Here is a 22,289-nt window from a genome sequence, read left to right on the forward strand (position 1 = left end):
AGATAGCCACCAGCAGCAGCCAGACAGTCAGCCAGGAGCACACATGGTCGTCTAGGCTTGAGGCCTAGCCACCTGAGCAAGAGCAGAGAGGTGAGCAGTATGATAGTCAGGTAGACAACAGCATCATGGTTTTCAGGGAGCAGCGTGGCGACTCGACCAGAGTCCGGGCTGGGCAGCAATTGGATTGGCGAGAGCAAGAGCAGAAGCCAGGCTAGATAAGCAGCAGGGGCCTGGCAAAGAGGGTACACCGTGGGGCCCCTTAAAGTGTAAGTCTGCCCCTGGGTGACGTTGAGCCTTTGCCTTCAATGTTTCTTAAAATAACTTGTCAAAGTCAACCTCTTAATTGCCGATGAACAATGGTTGCACAGGTAAATTTAGAGGAACATTGACAATTTTTTGTGCTTTTAACATCTGGTGGTTGTAGAACGTTTCACAATGGCCCGTATTAAATAAAACAATGCCTCTACATTATTTCAAAAAGCAATCTATTCGATTCAACACATAAGGAGCGAGGTATAGAAGATAAAACCGAGGAAATGGAAGACTAGTTAGTTGGCCATTTGTGATTGTGAAGTGAGAGGAAGTGGAATTGTGTAGTATTGACAGTTTTGCAATTTGCATGATTTGTGCTCCATCGAAAGAATGTAATTTCCAGAAGGAATATAGTGTGAGAGTACACGTCTTAGAAGTTCCTCTGTTCGTGCTGTTCATGTTGACCTATAGATGTTATTAACCTTGGCTGAATGCAGTGATGGGGTTTTTTTTTTTTTTTCAGGACGTGCTGGTTTCCTGTGGCCCGGTTTAAATGCTCCTGTTGTGAAAAGTGGGACCATTCAGTCCATCGGGAAACGTGACCAAACTCAGCAGGAAGTGTTGCAGGCTGAAGCCCTTCGACAACGAGAGGAGTGGGACAGGCGAAGGAAAATGAAAATTAAAAGAGAAAGAGGCTGGACTGGTAACTCCTGGGGTGGCATCAGCCTTGGCCCCCCTGATCCTGGTCCCAATGGAGGTAAGAGAAAGATGTGTACTTGGAAAACAAATAGTAGCAGGGCTAAATACTGCATAAATAAAGAAAGATGATCTGCACCTCTGACCAACTGCTGCTTCCAGCCCAGAGCTGGAGCGCTTCAGTTTAATAAATTACCCTATCTGGCCATCTGTTCAGCAACTACCAAAACTTGGGCCAGAATTTTGGAGTCCCACTGAAGTAAATGGTATTTTAAATGACCTGCATCCACCGTAAAACCCTGGCCGTGGTTCTTATTGGTGGGACTGGGTTTTATTTCTGGTGATTTGGTTCCAGGTACAATAATCTACAGCTGCCAAGCCAATTCCAGTAAAATGCCATTGAGAATTGGTTTCTATTGCTGCGAAGTTGATTTGGCTTGATTTTGGAATTTGAAGACGCATGCAATCTGAAATCTGATTTAATGAAATGTTTGTGCTGATATCTGCAGTGAAGCATTAGAGCAAGGCTTTCTAGAACCTTCAGCCACTTCCCTGTAGTTTACACTGGCCACTCTTTGTTAATGAGGGCTTCAACCTTTGGTCTCATTATATTTTGAGGGTATCAGGAGATTATTACTAAATCTGACACCCGGAGTATTAGAGTGTTCCATTATTATGCTTGGAGTGTGCTGAGGTTTCTTATTAGGTCATGTAGAGGGATGCATACATAGAAACATACTTAGAAAATAGAAGCAGGAGGAGGCCTTTCAGCTCTTCCAGCCTGCTCCGCCATTCATTATGATCATGGCCGATCATCAAGTTCAATACCCTGATCCCTATCGCCCCAATAGCTAAATCTAATTCCTTCTTGAAATTACACACATTTTGGCCTCAACTACTTTCTGTGGCCGTGCATCTCGTACAGCCAATGGGAGCTCTGAGCGCATAGGAAATGTAGGCCCTGGACATGGTCAACATTTGCCTCTTTTATACTACCAGGTGAGTGGGAAAGCACTGGGACCAGATGAAATAGCAGAAAAGATTATTGGAGCAACAGGGCAGCTAGAAAGTGAAAAACCTCACTGTAGTTGCCAACACCAACGAGAACTACAATCCTGGTATTATCCCCAAAGATCTAATTAAATCAAAGAAACTTGGTACAATAGAAGGCAAGATACATCAAAAGATCAACTAAGCAATCAGTCTTCTCAAAATCCGGGAAAATAGGACAGTTGGCCCCTATACAGTGAATGTATTCTTGGACGAATTGAAGGAATGGGTGATATAAAGGTAGACGAGAGAGTCGTCACCAACACTCTCTTTGCCAATGACATTGTGCTTTATAGCAACAAGTGAAGAAGATTTGCAAAGCTTAATCAATACATTTATAAAGGAAGTGGTAGTAAAAGCTTACTTTTACTTGCAGTTGAGTGTATGTAATGATAATGAAGTAAAAGGATATTTCAGTATGCAATCACTGTATATGGAAGCAAGTTAGAAAACATCACTCAATTCATCTACCTGGGAAGCACATTAACCTCCTATGTTAAAAGCAGTACTGTAATTCTAGAAAGGATTGGACAAGCCAAAAATGTTTTTCTAAAATTCAGCAACATTCTAAGAAATATCAGCTAGAGCCTTGAAACTAGAAACTGCATACTAAAATTTTATGTTCAGTCAGTAATGAATTGTGACTATTGTTGGGATCCCTATGATGATCTATAAAAAGAAATCCTGAACTTTATTCTTTTGCTATTTTAAAAAAAAGAACATTTTCACCCCACCATTCAATCATGGCTGATTTCAACTCCATTTACCCGCTCTCTTTCCATAGCCCTTAATTCCTCGAGAAATCAAGAATTTATCAACTTCTGTCTTAAAGATTCTCAACGTCCCGGCCTCCACCGCCCTCTGTGGCAATGAATTACACAGACCCACCACTCTCTGGCTGAAGAAATTTCTCCTCATCTCTGTTCTAAAGTGACTCCCTTTTATTCTAAGGCTGTGCCCCCGGGTCCTAGTCTCCCCTGCTAATGGAAACAACTTCCCTACGTCCACCCTATCTAAGCCATTCATTATCTTGTAAGTTTCTATTAGATCTCCCCTCAACCTCCTAAACTCCAATGAATATAATCCCAGGATCCTCAGACGTTCATCGTATGCTGGGCCTACCATTCCTGGGATCATCCGTGTGAATCTCCGCTGGACCAGCTCCAGTGCCAGTATGTCCTTCCTGAGGTGTGGGGCCCAAAATTGCTCACAGTATTCTAAATGGAGCCTAACTAGTGCTTTATAAAGCTTCAGAAGTACATCCCTGTTTTTATATTCCAAGCCTCTTGAGATGAATGACAACATTGCATTTGCTTTCTTAATTACGGACTCAACCTGCAAGTTTACCTTCAGAGAATCCTGGACTAGGACTCCCAAGTCCCTTTGCACTTCAGCATTATGAATTTTGTCACCGTTTAGAAAATAGTCCATGCCTCTATTCTTTTTTCCAAAGTGCAAGACCTCGCACTTGCCCACGTTGAATTTCATCAGCCATTTCTTGGACCACTCTCCTAAACTGTCTAAATCTTTCTGCAGCCTCCCCACCTCCTCAATACTACCTGCCACTCCACCTATCTTTGTATCATCGGCAAACTTAGCCAGAATGCCCCCAGTCCCGTCATCTAGATCGTTAGTATATAAAGAGAACAGCTGTGGCCCCAACACTGAACCCTGCGGGACACCACTCGTCACCGGTTGCCATTCCGAAAAAGAACCTTGAAATGAATGAAAATCGCTTATTGTCACGAGTAGGCTTCAATGAAGTTACTGTGAAAAGCCCCTAGTCACCACATTCCGGCGCCTGTTCGGGGAGGCTGGTACGGGAATTGAACCGTGCTGTTGGTCTGCTTTAAAAGCCAGCGATTTAGCCCAGTGTGCTAAACCAGCCCCTACCTTTTATCCCAACTCTCTACCTTCTGCCTGACAGCCAATCGTCAATCCATGTTAGTACCTTGCCTCGAATACCATGGGCCCTTATTTCACTCCGCAGTCTCCCATGAGGCACCTTATCAAAGGTCTTTTGGAAGTCAAGATAGATAACATCCATTGGCTCTCCTTGGTCTAACCTATTTGTTATCTCGTCAAAGAACTCTAACAGGTTTGTCAGGCACGACCTCCCCTTACTAAATCCATGCTGACTTGTCCTAATCCAACCCTGCACTTCCAAGAATTTAGAAATCTCATCCTTAACGATGGATTCTAGAATCTTGCCAACGACCGAGGTTAGGCTAATTGGCCTATAATTTTCCATCTTTTTTCTTCCCTTCTTGAACAGGGGGGGTTACAACAACGATTTTCCAATCCTCTGGGACTTTCCTTGACTCCAGTGACTTTTGATAGATCATAACTAACGCCTCCACTATTTCTTCAGCTATCTCCTTTAGAACTCTAGGATGTAGCCCACCTGGGCCCGGAGATTTATCAATTTTTAGACCTCTTAGTTTCTCTAGCACTTTCTCCTTTATGAATGCTACCATATTCAACTCTGCCCCCTGACTCTCCTGAATTGTTGGGATATTACTCATGTCTTCTACCGTGAAGACTGACGCAAAGTACTTATTTAGTTCCTCAGCTATTTCCTTGTCTCCCATCACTAGATTACCAGCGCCATTTTGGAGCGGCCCAATGTCTACTTTTGCCTCCTGTTTGTTTTTAATGTATTTAAATAAACTTTTACTATCATTCCTAATGTCACTGGCTAGCCTACCTTCATATTTGATCCTCTCTTTCCTTACTTCTCTCTTTGTTATCCTCTGTTTGTTTTTGTAGCCTTTTCAATCTTCTGACTTCCCACTACTCTTTGCCACATTATAGGCTTTCTCTTTTGCTTTGATGCATTCCCAGACTTCCTTTGTCAACCATGGCTGCCTAATCCCCCCTCTGATAACCTTTCTTTCCTTTGGGGTGAACCTCTGAACTGTGACCTCAATTACTCTCAGAAACTCCTGCCATTGCTGTTCTACTGTCTTTCCCACTAGGCTCTGCTCCCAGTCGATTTTCGTCAGTTCCTCCCTCATGCCCCTTTAGTTACCTTTATTTAACTGTAACACCTTTACATCTGATTCTACCTTCTTTCTTTCAAATTGCAGACTGAATTCTACCATATTATGATCACTGCCTCCTAAGTGTTCCCTTACTTTAAGATCTTTTATCAAGTCTGGCTCATTACATAACACTAAGTCCAGAATGGCCTGTTCCCTCGTGGGCTCCATCACAAGCTGTTCCAAAAAGCCCTCCTGTAAACATTCAATGAATTCCCTTTCTTTGGGTCCACTGGCAACATTTATTTACCCAGTCCACCTGCATATTGAAGTCCCCCATGATCACTATGACCTTGCCTTTCTGACATGCCCTTTCTATTTCGTGGTGCATTTTGTGCCCCTGGTCCTGACCACTGTTAGGAGGCCTGTACATAACTCCCATTATGGTTTTTTTGCCTTTGTGGTTCCTCCACTCTACCCACACAGACTCCATATCACCTGACCCTATGTCGTTTAGTGCTATTGATTTAATTTCATTCCTAATTAACAAGGCAACCCCACCCCCTCTGCCCACCTCTGTCTTTTCGATAGGTTGTGAATCCCTGGATGTTTAAATGCCAGTCCTGAACCCCCTGTAACCACGTCTCTGTGATGCCTACCACATCATACCTGCTGGTCACAATCTGGGCCACAAGCTCATCTACCTTTTTCCGTACACTGCGCGCATTTAAATATAGCACCTTTAATTCTCTATTGACCGTCCCTTTTTGTTTTCTTAGTGTGGTGGACCTTGGTTTACTGAGCCTTTCCATACACTGTGTCATATTTTGTGAGATGGGGACTATCGTAACCTCTCCTGAGTTCTGTCTTTTTGTGCTTTTTTGTATTCCTAAGCAGCTACACTTCCCACTGATTACTTCACCTCTTGGTTCCCTGACTTTCCCTTCCCCCCCCCAATCTCTAGTTTAAAGTCCGATTGACCACCCTATTTACTCTTCGCCAGAACACTGGTCCCAGCTCGGTTCAGGTGGAGACCATCCAAACGGTATAGGTCCCCCCTGTCCCAAAACTGATGCCAGTGCCCCATGAAAAGGGACATGTATTACTTCACACTTTACTGGATTGAATTCCATTTGTCGCTTCTCCGCCCACTCGACCAAACCATTGCTGGCTTTGAAAGCAGACCAAGGCAGGCCAGCAGCACGGTTCAATTCCCGTACCAGCCTCCCTGAACAGGCACCGGAATGTGGCGACTAGGGGTTTTTCATTTGAAGCCTACTTGTGGCAATAAGCGATTTTCATTTCATTCTATCCTCTTCATTATCAACCACATGGCCAATTTTTGTGGCATCTTCAAATTTCCCAAGTTGTTTGCACATTTAAATATATATATATATATATATATTGTTATGGGCCAGGGTTTAGAGAACCCCGAAGTGTATCATGGAGTTCACCTGACCCACAACTTTTAATAGATTGTGGTATGGGGAGCACACGGCTTGCTCTACAGGTGTGGTACAGCAGAAAATGGACCCAGTATTTCTTAAAACAAAACAATGTTTATTCTATGAACTCAAGTTAACCTTTCTAAAACAAACAGTAAACATCTTAGCAACCAGTAAATCAAATACACCTCCCAAAGAATACAACACTAAATAACCTGTATGTTGTCCTTTTACCATCCAAAAGACTTAACAAACCTTCAAACAGGAGCACATTAGATTTATATTCAATACTGAGACCTTTTTTACAATTCTGAGTTCACCCAAATGATCCATAGATTGTCTTTGGATGGCAGAGATCAACAGCAGTGCAGCTCAGACACACCCAAGCTTTTCTCAAACTGAAACTAAAAAGCTGAGTGGAGCTCAGCTCTACCCACACTCTGACATCACTCCAGTACAATGGGCGGCTCCATTTCTTAAAGGTACATTTCTTAAACACTCATTTCTTAAAGGGTACTCTCACATGACAATATATACAACAACAGCAAGGTCCCCAACACTTGAGCCCTGTGGAACACCACTAGAAACTGTTTTCCATTCGCAAAAGCATCCATCACCCATTGTCCTTCGTTCTCTGTCACCTGAGCCATTTTGGTCCCAGCCTGCCACTTTCCCCTGTAGTCCATGAGGCATCACCTTTTAAAAAAAAAATAAAAAAATATATATATATTTTTATTGGCATTTCCCATATTTATAAACCGTTGTGTATATCACATTTTTCGCGCCCGCACTAATTTCCTTTACTATGCAGAGAGGTTTAGTTTGTCCTTCGTTTAACTGGCCCTACGTGCAATTTGTTGCCCTCTGGAACGGTCAATGGTTCCTTCCCCCCCCTCCCACCCCCGGCTTTGGCGGTGCTTTTATTTTATTTTCCAGACAATGCGGGGGGGGGAAAGGGGGGTACCCCCCCCCCCCTCCTCTCGTGGTTCACCCCCCCCCCCCCCCCCCCCCCCCCCCTAGGTTTGCGCAGTCTTTTGGTGCCTCATCTATCTTGGTGTTATTAAAAAAAAAAAAAAAATTCTTATTAGGTTACTCCATGTTCCTGGCCTTGAACAGGTTTGGAACAGACCAACAAACTGCCCCCAAGTATCCAGGAAGCCTTCCTCTGACCCTCGGGTGCCGTACTTAATCTTCTCCAGGTGGAGAAATTCCGAGAGGTCAGCGAGCCAGTCTGCAGCTGTAGGTGGTGCTGCTGATCGCCAGCCGAGCAGGATTCTCCGGCGTGCGATTAGGGAAGTGAAAGCAAGGGCGTTGGCCCCCTTCCCCATGTGTAACTCTGGCTGCTCCGATACCCTGAAGATTGCCACTATTGGGCATGGCTTCACCCTCACCCCCACAACTTTGGACATTGCCTTGGAGAAGGCTGCCCAGAACCCAGCAAGCTTGGGGCAAGCCCAAAGCATGTGGGTGTGGTTGGCCAGGCCCCTCTGGCACCGTTCACATTTATCCTCCACCTCGGGGAAGAACCTGCTCATTTGGGTTTTGGTCAGGTGCGCTCTGTGCACCACTTTGAGCTGCTTTAGGCTTACACTTGCGCAGGAGGAGTTGAACTTCACCCTGCTCAGTGCTTCGCTCCAGAGTCTCCATCCTACCTCTGTCCCCAGTTGAGGTATCACCTTTTTGACCAATTAGGCAGGAACTGAAGAACCTAGATTGGGGGTGGATGTTTGAGGGTGAATCCATATCTGACATGTGGGAGCCTTTCAAATGTCAGTTGAAAGGAATTCAGGACTGGCATGTTCCTGTGCGGAAGAAGGATAAATACGGCAAATTTCGGGAACCTTGGATAACGAGAGATATTGTAGGCCTCGTCAAAAAGAAAAAGGAGGCATTTGTCAGGACTAGAAGGCTGGGAACAGACAAAGCCTGTATAGAATATAAGGAAAGTAGGAAGGAACTTAAGCAAGGAGTCAGGAGGGCTAAAAGGGGTCACGAAAAGTAATTGGCAAATAGGGTTAAGGAAAATCCCAAGGCTTTTTACACGTACAGAAAAAGCAAGAGGGTAGCCAGGGAAAGGGTTGGCCCACTGAAGGACAGGTGAGGGTGAGGGAATCTATGTGTGGAGCCAGAGGAAATGGGCGAGGTACTAAATGAATACTTTGCATCAGTATTCACCAAAGAGAAGGAATTGGTGGATGTTGAGTCTGGAGAAGGGTGTGTAGATAGCCTGGGTCACATTGAGATCCAAAAAGATGAGGTTGGGCATCTTGAAAAATATTACGGTAGATAAGTCCCCAGGGCCTGATGGGATCTACCCCAGAATACTGAAGGAGGCTAGAGAGGAAATTGCTGAGGCCTTGACAGAAATCTTTGGATTCTCACTGTCTTCAAGTGATGTCCCGGAGGACTGGAGAATAGCCAATGTTGTTCATTTGTTTAAGAAGGGTAGCAAGGATAATCCAGGGAACTACAGGCCGGTGAGCCTTACGTCAGTGGTAGAGAAATTACTGGAGAGAATTCTTCGAGACAGGATCTACTCCCATTTGGAAGCAAATGGACGGATTAGCGAGAGGCAGCACGATTTTGTGAAGGGGAGGTTGTGTCTCACTAACTCGGTAGAGTTCTCGAGGAGGTCACAAAGATAATTGATGCAGGTAGGGCAGTGGATGTTGTCTATATGGACTTCAGTAAGGCCTTTGACAAGGTCCCTCATGGCAGACTGGTACAAAAGGTGAAGTCACATGGGATCAGGGATAAGCTGGCAAGATGGATACAGAACTGGCTAGGTCATAGAAAGCAGAGAGTAGCAATGGAAGGGTGCTTTTCAGATTGGAGGGCTGTGACTAGTGGTGTTCCGCAGGGATCAGTGCTGGGACCTTTGCTGTTCGTAGTATATATAAATGATTTGGAGGAAAATGTAACTGGTCTGATTAGTAAATTTGCAGACGACACAAAAGTTGGTGGAATTACGGACAGCGATGAGGACTGTCAGAGGATACAGCAGGATTTAGGTTGTTTGGAGACTTGGGTGGAGAGATGGCAGATGGAGTTTAATCTCAAATGTGAGGTAATGCATTTTGGAAGGTAGGTATGCAAGTCGGGAATATACAGTGAATGGTAGAACCCTTGAGCATTGACAGTCCGAGATATCTAGGTGTACAGGTCCACAGGTCACTGAAAGGGGCACCACAGGTGGAGAAGGTAGTCAAGAAGGCGTACGGCATGCTTGCCTTCATTGGCCGGGGCATTGAGTATAAAAATTGGCAAGTCATGTTGCAGCTGTATAGAACCTTAGTTAGGCCACACTTGGAGTATAATGTTCAATTCTGGTCGCCACACTACCAGAAGGATGTGGAGGCTTTAGAGAGGGTGCAGAAGAGATTTACCAGAATGTTGCCTGGTATGGAGGGCATTAGCTATGAGGAGCGATTGAATAAACTCGGTTTGTTCTCACTGGAACGAAGGAGGTTGAGGGGAAACCTGATAGAGGTCTACAAAATTATGAGGGGCATAGACAGAGTGGATAGTCAGAGGCTTTTTCCCCAGGGTAGAGGGGTCAATTACTAGGGGGCATAGGTTTAAGGTGCGAGGGGCAAGGTTGAGAGGAGATGTACGAGGCAAGTTTTTTTAACACAAGGGTAGTGGGTGCCTGGAACTCGCTGCCGGAGAGGTGGTGGAAGCAGGTACGATAGTGATGTTTAAGGGGCATCTTGACAAATACATGAATAGGATGGGAATAGAGGGATACGGCCCGGAAGTGCAGAAGAATTTAGCTTAGACGGGCAGCATGTTCGGCACGGGCTTGGAGGGCCGCAGGGCCTGTTCCAGTGCTGTACTTTTCTATGTTCTTTGTTCAGTCTGCTATGTGGGACCTTGCCAAATGCCCAATGAAAATCCAAGTCGACAACATCCATTGCATTACCATCATCAATCCTCTTCGTTACTTCCTCAAAAAATGATTTAAAGTTAGTAAACCATGCTACTATCCCAGATCAATCTGTGCCTTTTGCGTGACAATTTATACATCTCTCAGAAATATTTCCAATGGACTTCCGGTGATGGCGGGCGGGAGGCAGCTGCGCGTTGGAGGGCTCCCGTTCGGGAACGACATTGTCGGGGGTTAACGCCCGGTCCTAGGGCCAGCGAAGGCAATAAAAGTCGGGAGACCACACCGAGGAGAAGAATGTCGAAGACCAGCAAAAAAAGGCCTTTTGGGGAGTGGAAAGGTCACCGCGGGGTCAGTAAAGAAAATGGAGGCTGGAGCACCAGGGGAGGCCGCAGTACTTACGGCTGAAGGAATAACTAAGGTGATGGCTGCGGAATTGGAAAAGCAGTTTGCGAAATGGATGGAGACGGTGAGGAAGGAGATGAGGGAGGTTTTGAGTGCGCTGGTGGAGGAGGCGATTTACCCGGTGATGACTGCGGTGGCGAGCACAGTGGCCGAGGTGCGAGAGCAAGGGGAGGCGCTGAAGGAAGTGGAGGAGACGTTATTGCAGCACGGTGATGGAATACTTGCTTCGATGGAGCAGGAGATGCGGAAGGTGATGGACATTAACAAGGATCTGCGAGGAAAAATGGAAGACCTGGAAAACAAATCCAGGCGACAGAATTTGAGGATTGTGGGGCTGCCCGAAGGAGTTGAAGGACCGAAGCCGACTGAGTATTTTGCCGCGATGCTGGCAAAACTATTGGGGGAGGGGGAGGATCCCTCCCGATATGAACTGGATCGGGCTCATCGGCCCTGGAGGCCTGTACCAAAGGCGAGTGAGCCGCCAAGGGCAGTGACTCTGTGCTTCCGTAGGTACAGTGTGAAGGAGAAGGTCCTAAGCTGGGCCAAGCAGAAGCGGGTGGTGCAGTGGGCTGGAGCTGGTATACATGTATACCAGGACTTTATGGTGGAGCTGGCGAGGCGGCGGGCTGCCTTCAACCGGGTGAAGAGGGCACTGTACATTAGCAAGGTGCAGTGCGGCATTGTATATCCAGCGAAGCTGAGGGTGACTTATAAGCTCTGGGACTTTTATTTTGGAATGGCGGAAGCAGCGGAGGAATTTGCGAAGGCAGAAGGACTGGCAGAACTGACAAATTGAGAAATGGCCATGTGCCGATGTAACCTCATGACTGTATTTTCTTCTTTTTTGTTTCACTGCGCGCAGGTGTAGAGGCTAAAGGAGCCAATGTTGTATATATTTGGACAAGGGAAGTGATGGGGCTTTCACTCGAAATGAGGGCTCTTTGAGGTGTCGATGGATATGTGGGGTTTGTGTGCTAAAAGGGGATCTCTAGGCTTTCCAAGGGCCGGGAAAGGGACCTGGACGGGGGCCTCCATGCTGGCCGGTTTAAGCCGGCCAGTGAACGGGAGTTAGGTGAGGGGAGGGGCTGCGGCCATCGGGGCCTAGCAGAACAGGGTCCGAGTGGTCGTGGTCTAGCCGGGGTGGAAAGTTGGGGGGAAGGAACCGAGGTTGGGAGGAGGAGTTTTACAAGAGGCAGTGGACGGGAGGAGCTGGAGACTTGTGGGGGGGGGGGGTACAACTCTTGGGTATCATGTACGGTACTCTTTCAGAGGCTGGATGGCGTTGAGTGTAGGGGGGGAGGGTGAGTGGACTCTATAGGTCAATGGTGACCATGGGCGGTCCCGGACTCCTTTTTCTTTTTCTCCTTTGTTTTTTGTTTCCACCGTGGGAGGGTTTGGTTTATTGGATGCATATATTGACAGGTGGGCCATTGTTTGGGGTGGTGGGAGGATGGGATCATTGGTATTGTTAAGGGGATTGATTTTGTATTTGTTACCATTTACTGTTTGTGGGTGGGGTGTAAATTTTTGAAGGAAAATGTGAAAATGTAGAATATAAAGAAATATTTCCAATAATTTGCCCACCACCGAAGTCAAGACTGACTCCTGCAGTGATGTCCCAGAGCCAAGATGATTGCTGTCTGTCACTGTCCATGTGGAGTTTGCACATTCTTCCCGTGTCTGCGTGGGTAACCCAAAGAAGCTGTTGCTTCACAACGCCAGGGACCCGGGTTCGATTTCCGTCTCGGGTCACTGTCTGTGCAGAGTCTGCATGCTCTCCCCGTGTCTGCGTGGGTTTCCTCCGGGTGTTCCGGGATCCTCCCACAAGTCCCGAAAGGCGTGCCTGTTGCGTGAATCAGACGTTCTGAATTCTCCCTCTCTGTACTCGAACAGGCGCCAGAGTGTGGAGGCTAGGGGATTTTCGCAGTAACTTCATTGCAGTGTTAATGTAAGCCGACTTGTAACATGAATAGAGATTATTTTTTTAAAAGATGTGCTCGGTAGGTGGATTGGCCACACTAAATTGTCCCTTAATTGGAAAAAACATAATTGGGCATTCTAAATTCATTTTTTTTTTTTAACAATTAGATGATTGACTTCCAAAAACTACAGTTATTTTCATTTAGCCCTTGTCCTTATGCAGCAAAGCCTGGACAATATTCAGACTTGAGCTGACAAGTAACATGTAACATTCGTGCACACAAGAGCCAGGCAATGACCATCTCCAAAAAGAGTGAGTCTAACATTCTTCCTTTGACATTCGATGGCATTTCGCTGAATCCCCCACTATCAACATCCTGGGGGTTACCATTTGAACTGAAACTGAACTGAACTAGGCATGCAAGTACTGTGGCTATATGAGCAGGTGAGAGCCTGGAAATTCTGATGGGACTTAACTCACCTCCTGGCTCCATAATCATGTCTGCTATCTGCAAGGCACAATTCAACAGTGTGATGAAATACTCTCCACTTTCCTGGATGAGTGCAACTCCTAAATGCACTCAAGAAGCTCGACAGCATCCAGGACAAAGCAGCCCACTGATTGGCACCCTGTTCATCACAATGAGCATTCCCTCCCTCCACCACCAATGCACAATAGCAACTGTGTGCACTATCTACAAGATGCACTGCAGCAACTCCTCAAGGCTCCTTCGACAGCACCTTCCAAACCCACAACCTCTACTACCTGGAAGGACAGGAGCAGCAGATGCTTGGAAACACCTCCACATGCAAGTTCCCCTACAAATTAAACACCATCCTGACTTGGAATTATATCGCCGTTCCTTCACTGTCAGAATCCTGGAGCTCTCTTCCCAACAGCACTGTGGGTGTTCCTACACCAGATGGACTATAACGTTCCAGGAAGGCTGCTCACCGCCTTTTCAAGGGCAATAAAGGATGCACAATTAATGCTGGCAGAGCCAGCAACATTCACATCCCGTGAATTAATTATTTTTTTAAACCGTAAGGGGATTATATGCTATTAACTCCTCTCTCCATAGTGGCGCCCTGACCTCCTGTAGTTCCCAGCTTTTAATGCATTTTATGCATAATTTGTTTTTTTTATTTATGCTCGCTGTCCTATTGGTGTAGCAATCTTAACAGTAATGTCAAAATCTCCCTCTCCTTAATATCTACTTCTTTCACCAAGCTTTTGCTCACCTATTCTAGTTTCTCCTTTTTGACTTGATGCCAAATTGTGTCTGACAGGTGCTCCTTAAGGTGTTTTGATACGTTCACTGCCCAAATGGTTCTATATAAATGTATCACTGTTCTAGTTTTCTTGCATAGTCAGCATTCTGGTTGGTAAGAACAGAACCGATTTCAGCTGTATAATTGGGCAACTTCTCAGTATGATATTCATAAAGTAGCCGCAATAGTTCTTTTTGCTGACGGTTCCAGCAAGTTTAATAATTCATTAAATTTGGCGTATATGGCTAGAGCATCATGATTACAAGAACTTGGGGCTCAGTATATCTCATGTTGGATTTCTAGTAATTATGAAACATGGAGTCCAAATTGATTAATAGCTTTAAAAAAAGCCCTAGAATGAGCCTTCTCCTTGATTTTCAGATTTTAATATTATGTTGCTTCAGGCATCTCATGCATCATGTCAATCCCAAATATTTAGCCTTGTACAAACTGAGCTTAATTATATGATAATTAAACAAGAAGGAAAACCTAGGGGAGATCATTTCAGTACAAAGTGCTCCCCATCTGTGTATTTTTTTAAAAAAACTCAATTTATTAACAGTTTCTCACCCATGACCATTCACCAGAGCTAGGAAATGGTTACTAATATATGTTTCTGGATTGTTATCCGGGTGAATGTGATGTGTTGAGCTCCACAAGTGCCACTAATGACTCCAGTTTGTGGTATTTTTGCCTGTGGGTCAGAAGGTTGTGGGTTCAAATCCTAATCCAGGATTTGCGCACAAAAATAAAGGCTGACACTCCAGTGCTGAAACTGAGGGAGTGTTACATTGTCAGAGGTGCGTCACTGTTTTTTTTGAATGAGATGATAAGCCAAGCCTCCGAACATCCTCTCTGCTGAGTGTCAAGGATCCCTTGGCAGAGTTTCAAAGAAGAGCAGGGGAGTTATCCCGGGTGTTCTGGCCAATATCTATTCAGTAATTTGGTAGTACAGAACTTGAGCATTGCTGAAAAAGAGACATGTCAAAGCTTTTCATCTTGCACTCATCAGGACCCCCCCCCCCCCCCCCCCCCCCCCCCCCCGGCTACATCAATGGCTCCGAAGTGGAGATTGTCGATAGAACATTACAGCGCAGTACAGGCCCTTCAGCCCTCAATGTTGCGCCGACCTGTGAAACCACTCTAAAGCCCATCTACACTATTCCCTTATCGTACATATGATAGCTTTAAGATCCTGGGGATCACCATCACCAACAGTCTGTCCTGGTCCACTCATGTTGATGCAACGGTCAAGAAAGCCCAACAACATCTCTATTTCCTACGGAAGCTAAAGAAATTCGCATGTCTGCATCGACTTTCTCAAACTTCTGCAGATGTGCCGCAGAGAGCATCCTATCCGGCTGCATCACAACTTGGTATGGCAACTGCTCGGCCCAAGATCGCAAGAAACTGCAGAGTGTGGTGAACTCAGCCCAACACATCACACAAGCTTGCCACCCTCCCATTGATTCTGTCTACACCTCCCGCTGCCTCAGGAAGGCAGACAGCATTGTCGGAGACCTCTCCCACCCAGGCTTTGCCCTCTTCCAGACATAACATAAGAACTAGGAACAGGAGTAGGCCATCTGGCCCCTCGAGCCTGCTCTGCCATTTAATGAGATCATGGCTGATCTTTGTGGACTCAGCTCCACTCTCCGGCCCGTACACCATATCCCCGAATCCCTTCCATCAGGCAGAACATACAGAAGTCTGAAGACCTGCAAATCCAGAAACAAGCCTAACATCGGTACGGGGAAAATTCTTGAATCCATTATCAAGGACTTTATAGCAGAACATTTGGAAAGCTGTGGCAGGATCAGTCAGAGTCTGCATGGATTTATGAAGGGAAAATCATGCTTGACTAATCTGTTGGAATTCTTTGAAGATGTAACCAGTACAGTTGACAAAGGGGAGCCAGTCGATCTGGTATATTTGGACTTTCAGAAGGCGTTTGACAAAGTCCCGCATAAGAGATTATTGTGCAAAATTAAAGCACAAGGGATTGAGGGAAATGTATTGAGGTGGATAGAAAACTGGTTGGCAGAGAGGAAACAAAGAGTAGGAATTAACGGGTCCTTTTCAAATTGGCAGGTAGTAACTAATGGGGTGCCACAGGGATAGGTGCTGGGACCCCAGCTATTCACAATATATATTAATGATTTGGGTGAGGGAACAAAATGTAACATCTCAAGTTTGCAGATGGCACCACGTTAGGTGGGAGGGTGAATTGTGACGAGGATACCGGGATCCTACAGCATGATCTGAACAGGCTGGGCGAGTGGGAAAATCAATGTCAGATGCAGTATAATTTGGATAAGTGTGAGGTTATTCACTTTGGAAGCAAAAGCAGGAAGGAAGATTACTACCTGAATGGTTGTAAATTGGGAGAGGGGATTGTGCAGCAGGACCTGGGTGTCCTTGTGCACCATTCGTTGAAGGTAAGCATGCAGATGCAGCAAGCAGTAAAGAAGGCTAATGATATATTGGTCTTCATTGCGAAAGGTTTTGAGTATAGAAGCAAGGGATGAGTTGCTGCAATTATACAGGGCCTTGGTGAGGCCACACCTGGAGTATTGTGTGCAGTTTTGGTCTCCTTCTCTGAGGAAGGATGTTCTTGCTCTCGAGGGAGTGCAACAAAGGTTTACCAGACTGATTTCAGAGATGGCGGGACTGTCATATGAGGAGAGATTGATTAGGCTGGGATTGTTCTTGCTGGAGTTCAGAAAAATGAAGGGGGATCTCGTAGAGACATAAAATTCTCACCGGACTCGACAGGGTAGATGCAGGGCAGATGTTACCAATGGTGGGTGTGTCCAGAACCAGAGGCCACAGTCTGAGGATTCAGGGTAAACCATTTCGGACAGAGAAGAGGAGACATTTCTTCACCCAAAGAGTGGTGAGCCTGTGGAATTCATTACCACAGGAAGTAGTTGATGCTAAATCATTGAATATATTCAAGAGGCGGCTAGATATAGCACTTGGGGAGAATGGGATCGAGGCGGCTAGATATAGCTCTTGGGGAAAATGGGGAGAAAACAGGATTAGGCTATTAAGTTGGATGATCAGCCATGATTGTGATGAGTGGCTGAGAAGGCTCGAAGGGCCAAAAGGCCTCTTCCTGCTTTTATCTTCTATGTATCTATGACATGGGAACAGCTTCTTCCCCACAGCTACTAGACTCCTCAACGACTCTCCCTCGGACTGATCTGTTCTCTGTAAGAACACTATTCATGACGGTCTCTGCTGCTCTTGCTCAAGTATTGCTTGTTTGCCCCTTGTTCCACACTTCACTATTTGTTAATGTACCGTTTGTTAATGTACTCTGTCAATTATTCTTTTGTCTACTGTGTACGTTCCCTTGGCTGCAAAAAAATACTTTTCACTGTACTTCGGTACATGTGACTAAATATCAGTCAATCAAATTAATTTTTACAGTATGTGGGCTTTGTTGGCAGGGCCAGCATTTGTTGCCCATGAGAAGGTGGTGGTGATCTACCTTCTTGAACTGTTGCAGCCCATATTGTGTAGGTACACCCACAGTGCTGTTAGGGAGGGAATTCCAAGATTTTGACCCAGTGACGTATCTAATTTAGATGGTGAGTGATTTGGAAGGGAACCTCCAGGTGGTGGTGTTCCCATGTGCCTTCTATCCTTGTCCTTCTAGATGGTAGTGGTTGTGTGTTTGAAAGGTGCTACCCATGGTGCCTTGGTGAGTTCCTGCAGTGCATCTTGCAGATGTTGCATACTGCTACCACTGTGTAGTGGTGGAGGGGGTAAACGTTTGTGTAAAGGGTGCCAATCAAGTGGGCTGTTTTGTCCTGAATGGTATTGAGCTTCTTGTTGTTGGAGCTGCATTCGTCCATGCAAGTGGGGAGTATTCTATCACACTCCTGACTTGTGTCTTGCAGGTTGTGGACAATCAGAAGGTGAGTTACTTGATGTAGGATTCCCAGCCTCTGACCTGCGCTTGTAGTCACAGTATGTATATGGCTCGTCCAGTTCAGTTCCTGGTCAATGGTAACCCCCACAATGTTGATAATGGGGGATTCAGTGATAGTAATGCCATTAAATGTCATGGGGCGATAGCTATATCCCATCTTGTAGGAGGTGGTCATCGCCTGACACTTGTGTGACGCGAATGTTACTTGCCACTTGTCAGCCCAAGCCTGGATATTGTCCAGGTCTTGCTGCATTAGGACATGGACTGCTTCATTATTGCTGCATTTGGACATGGACTGCTTCATTATCGGAGGAGTCGCGAATGGTGCTGAACATTGTGCAAACATCCCCACATCTGACCTTATGGAAGGAAGGTAATTGATGTAGCAGCTGAAAATGGTTGGGCCTAGGGCACTATCCTGAAGAACTCTGCAATGATGTCGCAGCACTGAGATGACTGATCTTCAACCAGTTTCTGGTCAATGGTAACCTCCACAAAGATTATTGTAAAAAAAAAAGATGGGCAGGGGAGGTGAATTGGCCATGTTACATTGCCCCTTAATTGGGAAAAAATAATTAGACATCCTAAATTCATTAAACGAAATAAGATGATTGACTTCCAACAACAAGTTATTTTCATTTAGTCCTTGTCCATATGCAGCAAGACTTTGGACAATATTCAGACTTGGGCTAACAAGTGGCAAGTAACATTCGCGCACACCAGTGCCAGGCAATGACCATCTCCAACAAGGGAGAATCTAACACTTTAACATTCAATGACATTACCATTGCTGAATCCTCCACTATCAACATCCATTTGACCTGAAACTGAACTGAACTAGGCATGCAAGTACTGTGGCTATATGAGCAGATGAGAGCCTGGGAATTCTGATGGAACTTAACTCACCTCCTGGCTCCCTAATCATGTCTGCTATCTGCAAGGCACAATTCCGCGGTGTGATGAAATACTCTCCACTTTCCTGGATGAGTGCAGCTCCTAAATGCACTCAAGAAGCTCGATACCATCTAGGACAAAGCAGCCCACTGATTGGCACCCCGTCCATCACAATGAGCATTCCCTCCCTCCACCACCAATGCACAATGGCAGCTGTGTGCACTATCTACAAGATGCACTGTGGCAACTGCTCAAGGCTCCTTTGACAGCACCTTCCAAATCTGCAACCTCTACCACCTAGAAGGACAGGAGCAGCAGTTGCTTGGGAACACCATCACATGCAAATTCCCCGCCAAATTAAACACCACCCTGACTTGGAATTATATTTAATTGGTAACCCCACAATGTTGATGGTGGGGAAATCGGTGCTAGTAATGCCATTAAATATCATGAGGTGATGGTTAGATCCTCTCTTGTAGGAGATGGTCATTGCCTGGCACTTATGTGGTGCTAGACAATGTTACTTGCCACTTGTCAGCCCAAGCCTGTATATTGTCCAGGTTTGCTGCATTTGGACATGGACTGCTTCATTATCTGAGGAGTTGCGAATGGTGCTAAACATTGTTCAGTCACCTGCAAACATCCCCACTTCTAACATTATGATGGAAGGAAGGTAATTGATGAAGAACCTGAAGATTGTTGGACCTAGGACACTATCCTGAGGAGCTCCTGCAGTGATGTCGCAGGACTGAGATGACTGATGTCCAATCACCACAAATATCTTCCTTTCTGCTAGTTATGACCCCAACCAGCAGAGAGTTTCCCCCTGATTTCCCTCCAGTTTTGCTAGGGCTCTTTGATGCCATACTCGGTCAAATGCTGCCTTGCTGTCCAGGGCCATTACACTTGCCTCACCTCTGACATTCAGCTCTTTTGTCCATGTTTGGTGCAAGGCTGTAATGAGGTCAGAGGCTGAGTGACCCTTGCGGAACCCAAACTGAACATCCGTGAACAGGTTATTGCTGAGCAAGTGCCCCTTGATAGTACTGTTGATGATTCCATCCATCACTATACATGATTGAGAGTACACTGATTGGCCGGGTTGGATTTGTCCTGCTTTTTGTGTACGGGACACACCTGACCGATTTTCCACATTGCTGGGTAGATGTCAGTTGTACTGGAACAGCTTGGTTAGGGCTGCAGCAGGCTCTGTACTAGCGCCGGAATATTCTCCGGGGCCCATAGCAGTTGCAGTATTCTTCAGCCTTTTCTTTATCAACTTTTATTCCTTAATCAACATTGCAAAGCAGATTACCTAGTATTATAATATTGCTGTTTGTGAGAATTTGCGGTGCATGAATTAGCTGTCCTGTTTTCTAAATTGCAACAGTCACCCCATTTTAAAGACTCTTCACTGACCATGAAGTGCTTTGGGTATCCTGTAGTTGTGAAGCGCTATCTCATTGCAAATCTCTCTCTATCAGTAAATTGAGCTGTTCCAGGCTGTGTCCATAATCCACATCAGAATGGCAGTGGGAGCAGGTTAGATCCTTATACAATGAAAAGTATGTTATTGAAATGAAAATATGTCCTTTGTTTCTCGAAGCTATGCCACTAGTCGTTACTTTGTACAAAAATTACTTGCCATTTGCTTCCCTGACATGTGTTTAGGTTTAGTACTTGTGGTTGTATCAACATTTTATTATTCTGAATACTAATTGCACCAAGACCTGCTCACCCATCACCCTTGTGCTTGCTGAGCTACATTGGCTCTCAGTTAAGTAACACGTCAATGTTAAAATTCTCATTGATATTTTGATATCCCTCTAAGGCCTGCCCCCCATCCATTTCTGTAACCTCGCCAGCCCTGTAAACCTCCGAGATTGCTGTGCTCCTCCAATCCTAGCCTCGAGTGCAAACTTGATTTTAATTACTCCACTATTGGTAGTTGTGCCCTCGGCTGCTGAGGCACAAAGCTCTGACATTTTCTCTGTAAAGCTCTTGGTCTCTACCTCTCTTTCCTTCTCTTCAGATGCTCCTCTAAAACCTGTATCATTTTTCCCTAATGTCCCTTCTATAACTCGGTTCCAGAAATAGTTTGAGAATGCTACTGCAGTGTTTTGGGAAGTTTTAAAGGCGCTTTATAAATGTAATTTGTAGTTGTTGCATTGCTAGTCTTCCTCTGCTCCTGCTCCCGCTCCCACCCACCCCAAGTTCCTCCTTGTGATATACTTTCCCTATACAATTACCTCTTTAGTGGAAAATTTGCTCAAATTTAGGGCCTTTAATCCCAATGTTGTACTCTTGAAGCTTCACATAGACGCAATGCAGAAAACCTTGCCAAAAAAAAGCTGAATAGAAGAGAAGTGAAGTTTCAGTCACGATTTAACAAATTTGCATAGAAATATTTGAGCAGCAGTAAAGTCGGCATCCTTCACTAGTAAGGATGATTGTCTTCCATGAGTCCAAAGATAACAGACACAAGTAACGTTGGGATCTGCCGACTTGATGACAGGTAGGGCATTTGTTGTCATCTGGGATGTCTGGTTGAATGTTATCAGTTTGGGTCATAGTGTGTTCTTCTCGCTCCTTGTGCTTTTCCTCTTCGCTTTGCCGTCAATGGATGTTAAAATGCTGAGTTCCTTCCCACATCTTTCTGCCACCATCTGGCTTGGTCCAAGGTAATAGTCTGCCAAGAGTTAATGTCCATGCTACTTTATTTCTTGCTGGTGTTCAACACATCCTTGAAGCGCCTCGTCTGGCATGTCTGCTGTGACTGAGCTGGGAGAAGTGGACTTGCTTTGGGAGCAGTGTTGTAAAAGCAGGCTGAGAAACCACATCACCGTATTGTTTCAGCACTTGTGCGCCATGGACAGCAATGATAATGATAAATGAACCACTGCACTACAGATTAGGAGTCCTCCAATTTGCCTTTAGAGCAATGATCTCTTCCTCAAGCAACATGTTAAAAAAAGATTGAGCTAGTCCCATGCATTGGTCAAGTTTCCTTCATGAAATGAACATGTTTGAACTTCAAGGTACTGGCCATGTAATAGATTCCCTGGGCTGCCCAGTCTGAAATTGTGTCAGAGGTTGATGGTCCCCGACCTGTCTCCTGAGCTGCTCTCTGAATAAGGAGCCAGTATGCACAGCACATTGTTGGACAAACATCTCGGGATAGCCTCATCTCTCAATCGTATAAAAATAAGTGTCAAAGCACTTTTAACTTTTTGTCAGGTAATAGTTTCCACCAGGGTTAATGTAGGGGATAATTTTAGCCAACGAAAACTATGTCTTAATGGTCTGCAGACAATTTGTAGCAAATGACCCCTTGGTAACACCTTTTGCTCTGTAAGAGTCATTTGACCCATGGTGCTGTAAGATCATCTAGATGCATGTAGATTATTTCCGATGAGGCCACTGGTCCTCGGCCTGTGAAATTTTTGATTGATGCCCTCTGAATACATGGCATCAGCACGTCCCTTTGGTAATGAGAGCCCAATAAAAGCTTTTGAGTGTTCATCATATTCCAGATGTGACACTTCACA

General features: G+C 45.4%; 1 protein-coding gene across 1 annotated transcript in view; it reads left to right on the top strand.

Annotated features, from left to right (window-relative positions):
* The window catches only part of mrps5 (mitochondrial ribosomal protein S5), a 201,901-nt gene that overhangs the window by 47,856 nt on the left and 131,756 nt on the right, over positions 1-22,289 (top strand). The window contains exon 4 of the mRNA XM_072500060.1: positions 776-1,009. Within this exon, the coding sequence (XP_072356161.1) occupies positions 776-1,009 (234 nt within the window). The remainder of the gene's footprint in view (positions 1-775; positions 1,010-22,289) is intronic.

The sequence above is a fragment of the Scyliorhinus torazame genome, chromosome 4 (genome assembly GCF_047496885.1).
Source record: "Scyliorhinus torazame isolate Kashiwa2021f chromosome 4, sScyTor2.1, whole genome shotgun sequence".
Classification (NCBI taxonomy): Eukaryota; Metazoa; Chordata; class Chondrichthyes; order Carcharhiniformes; family Scyliorhinidae; genus Scyliorhinus; species Scyliorhinus torazame.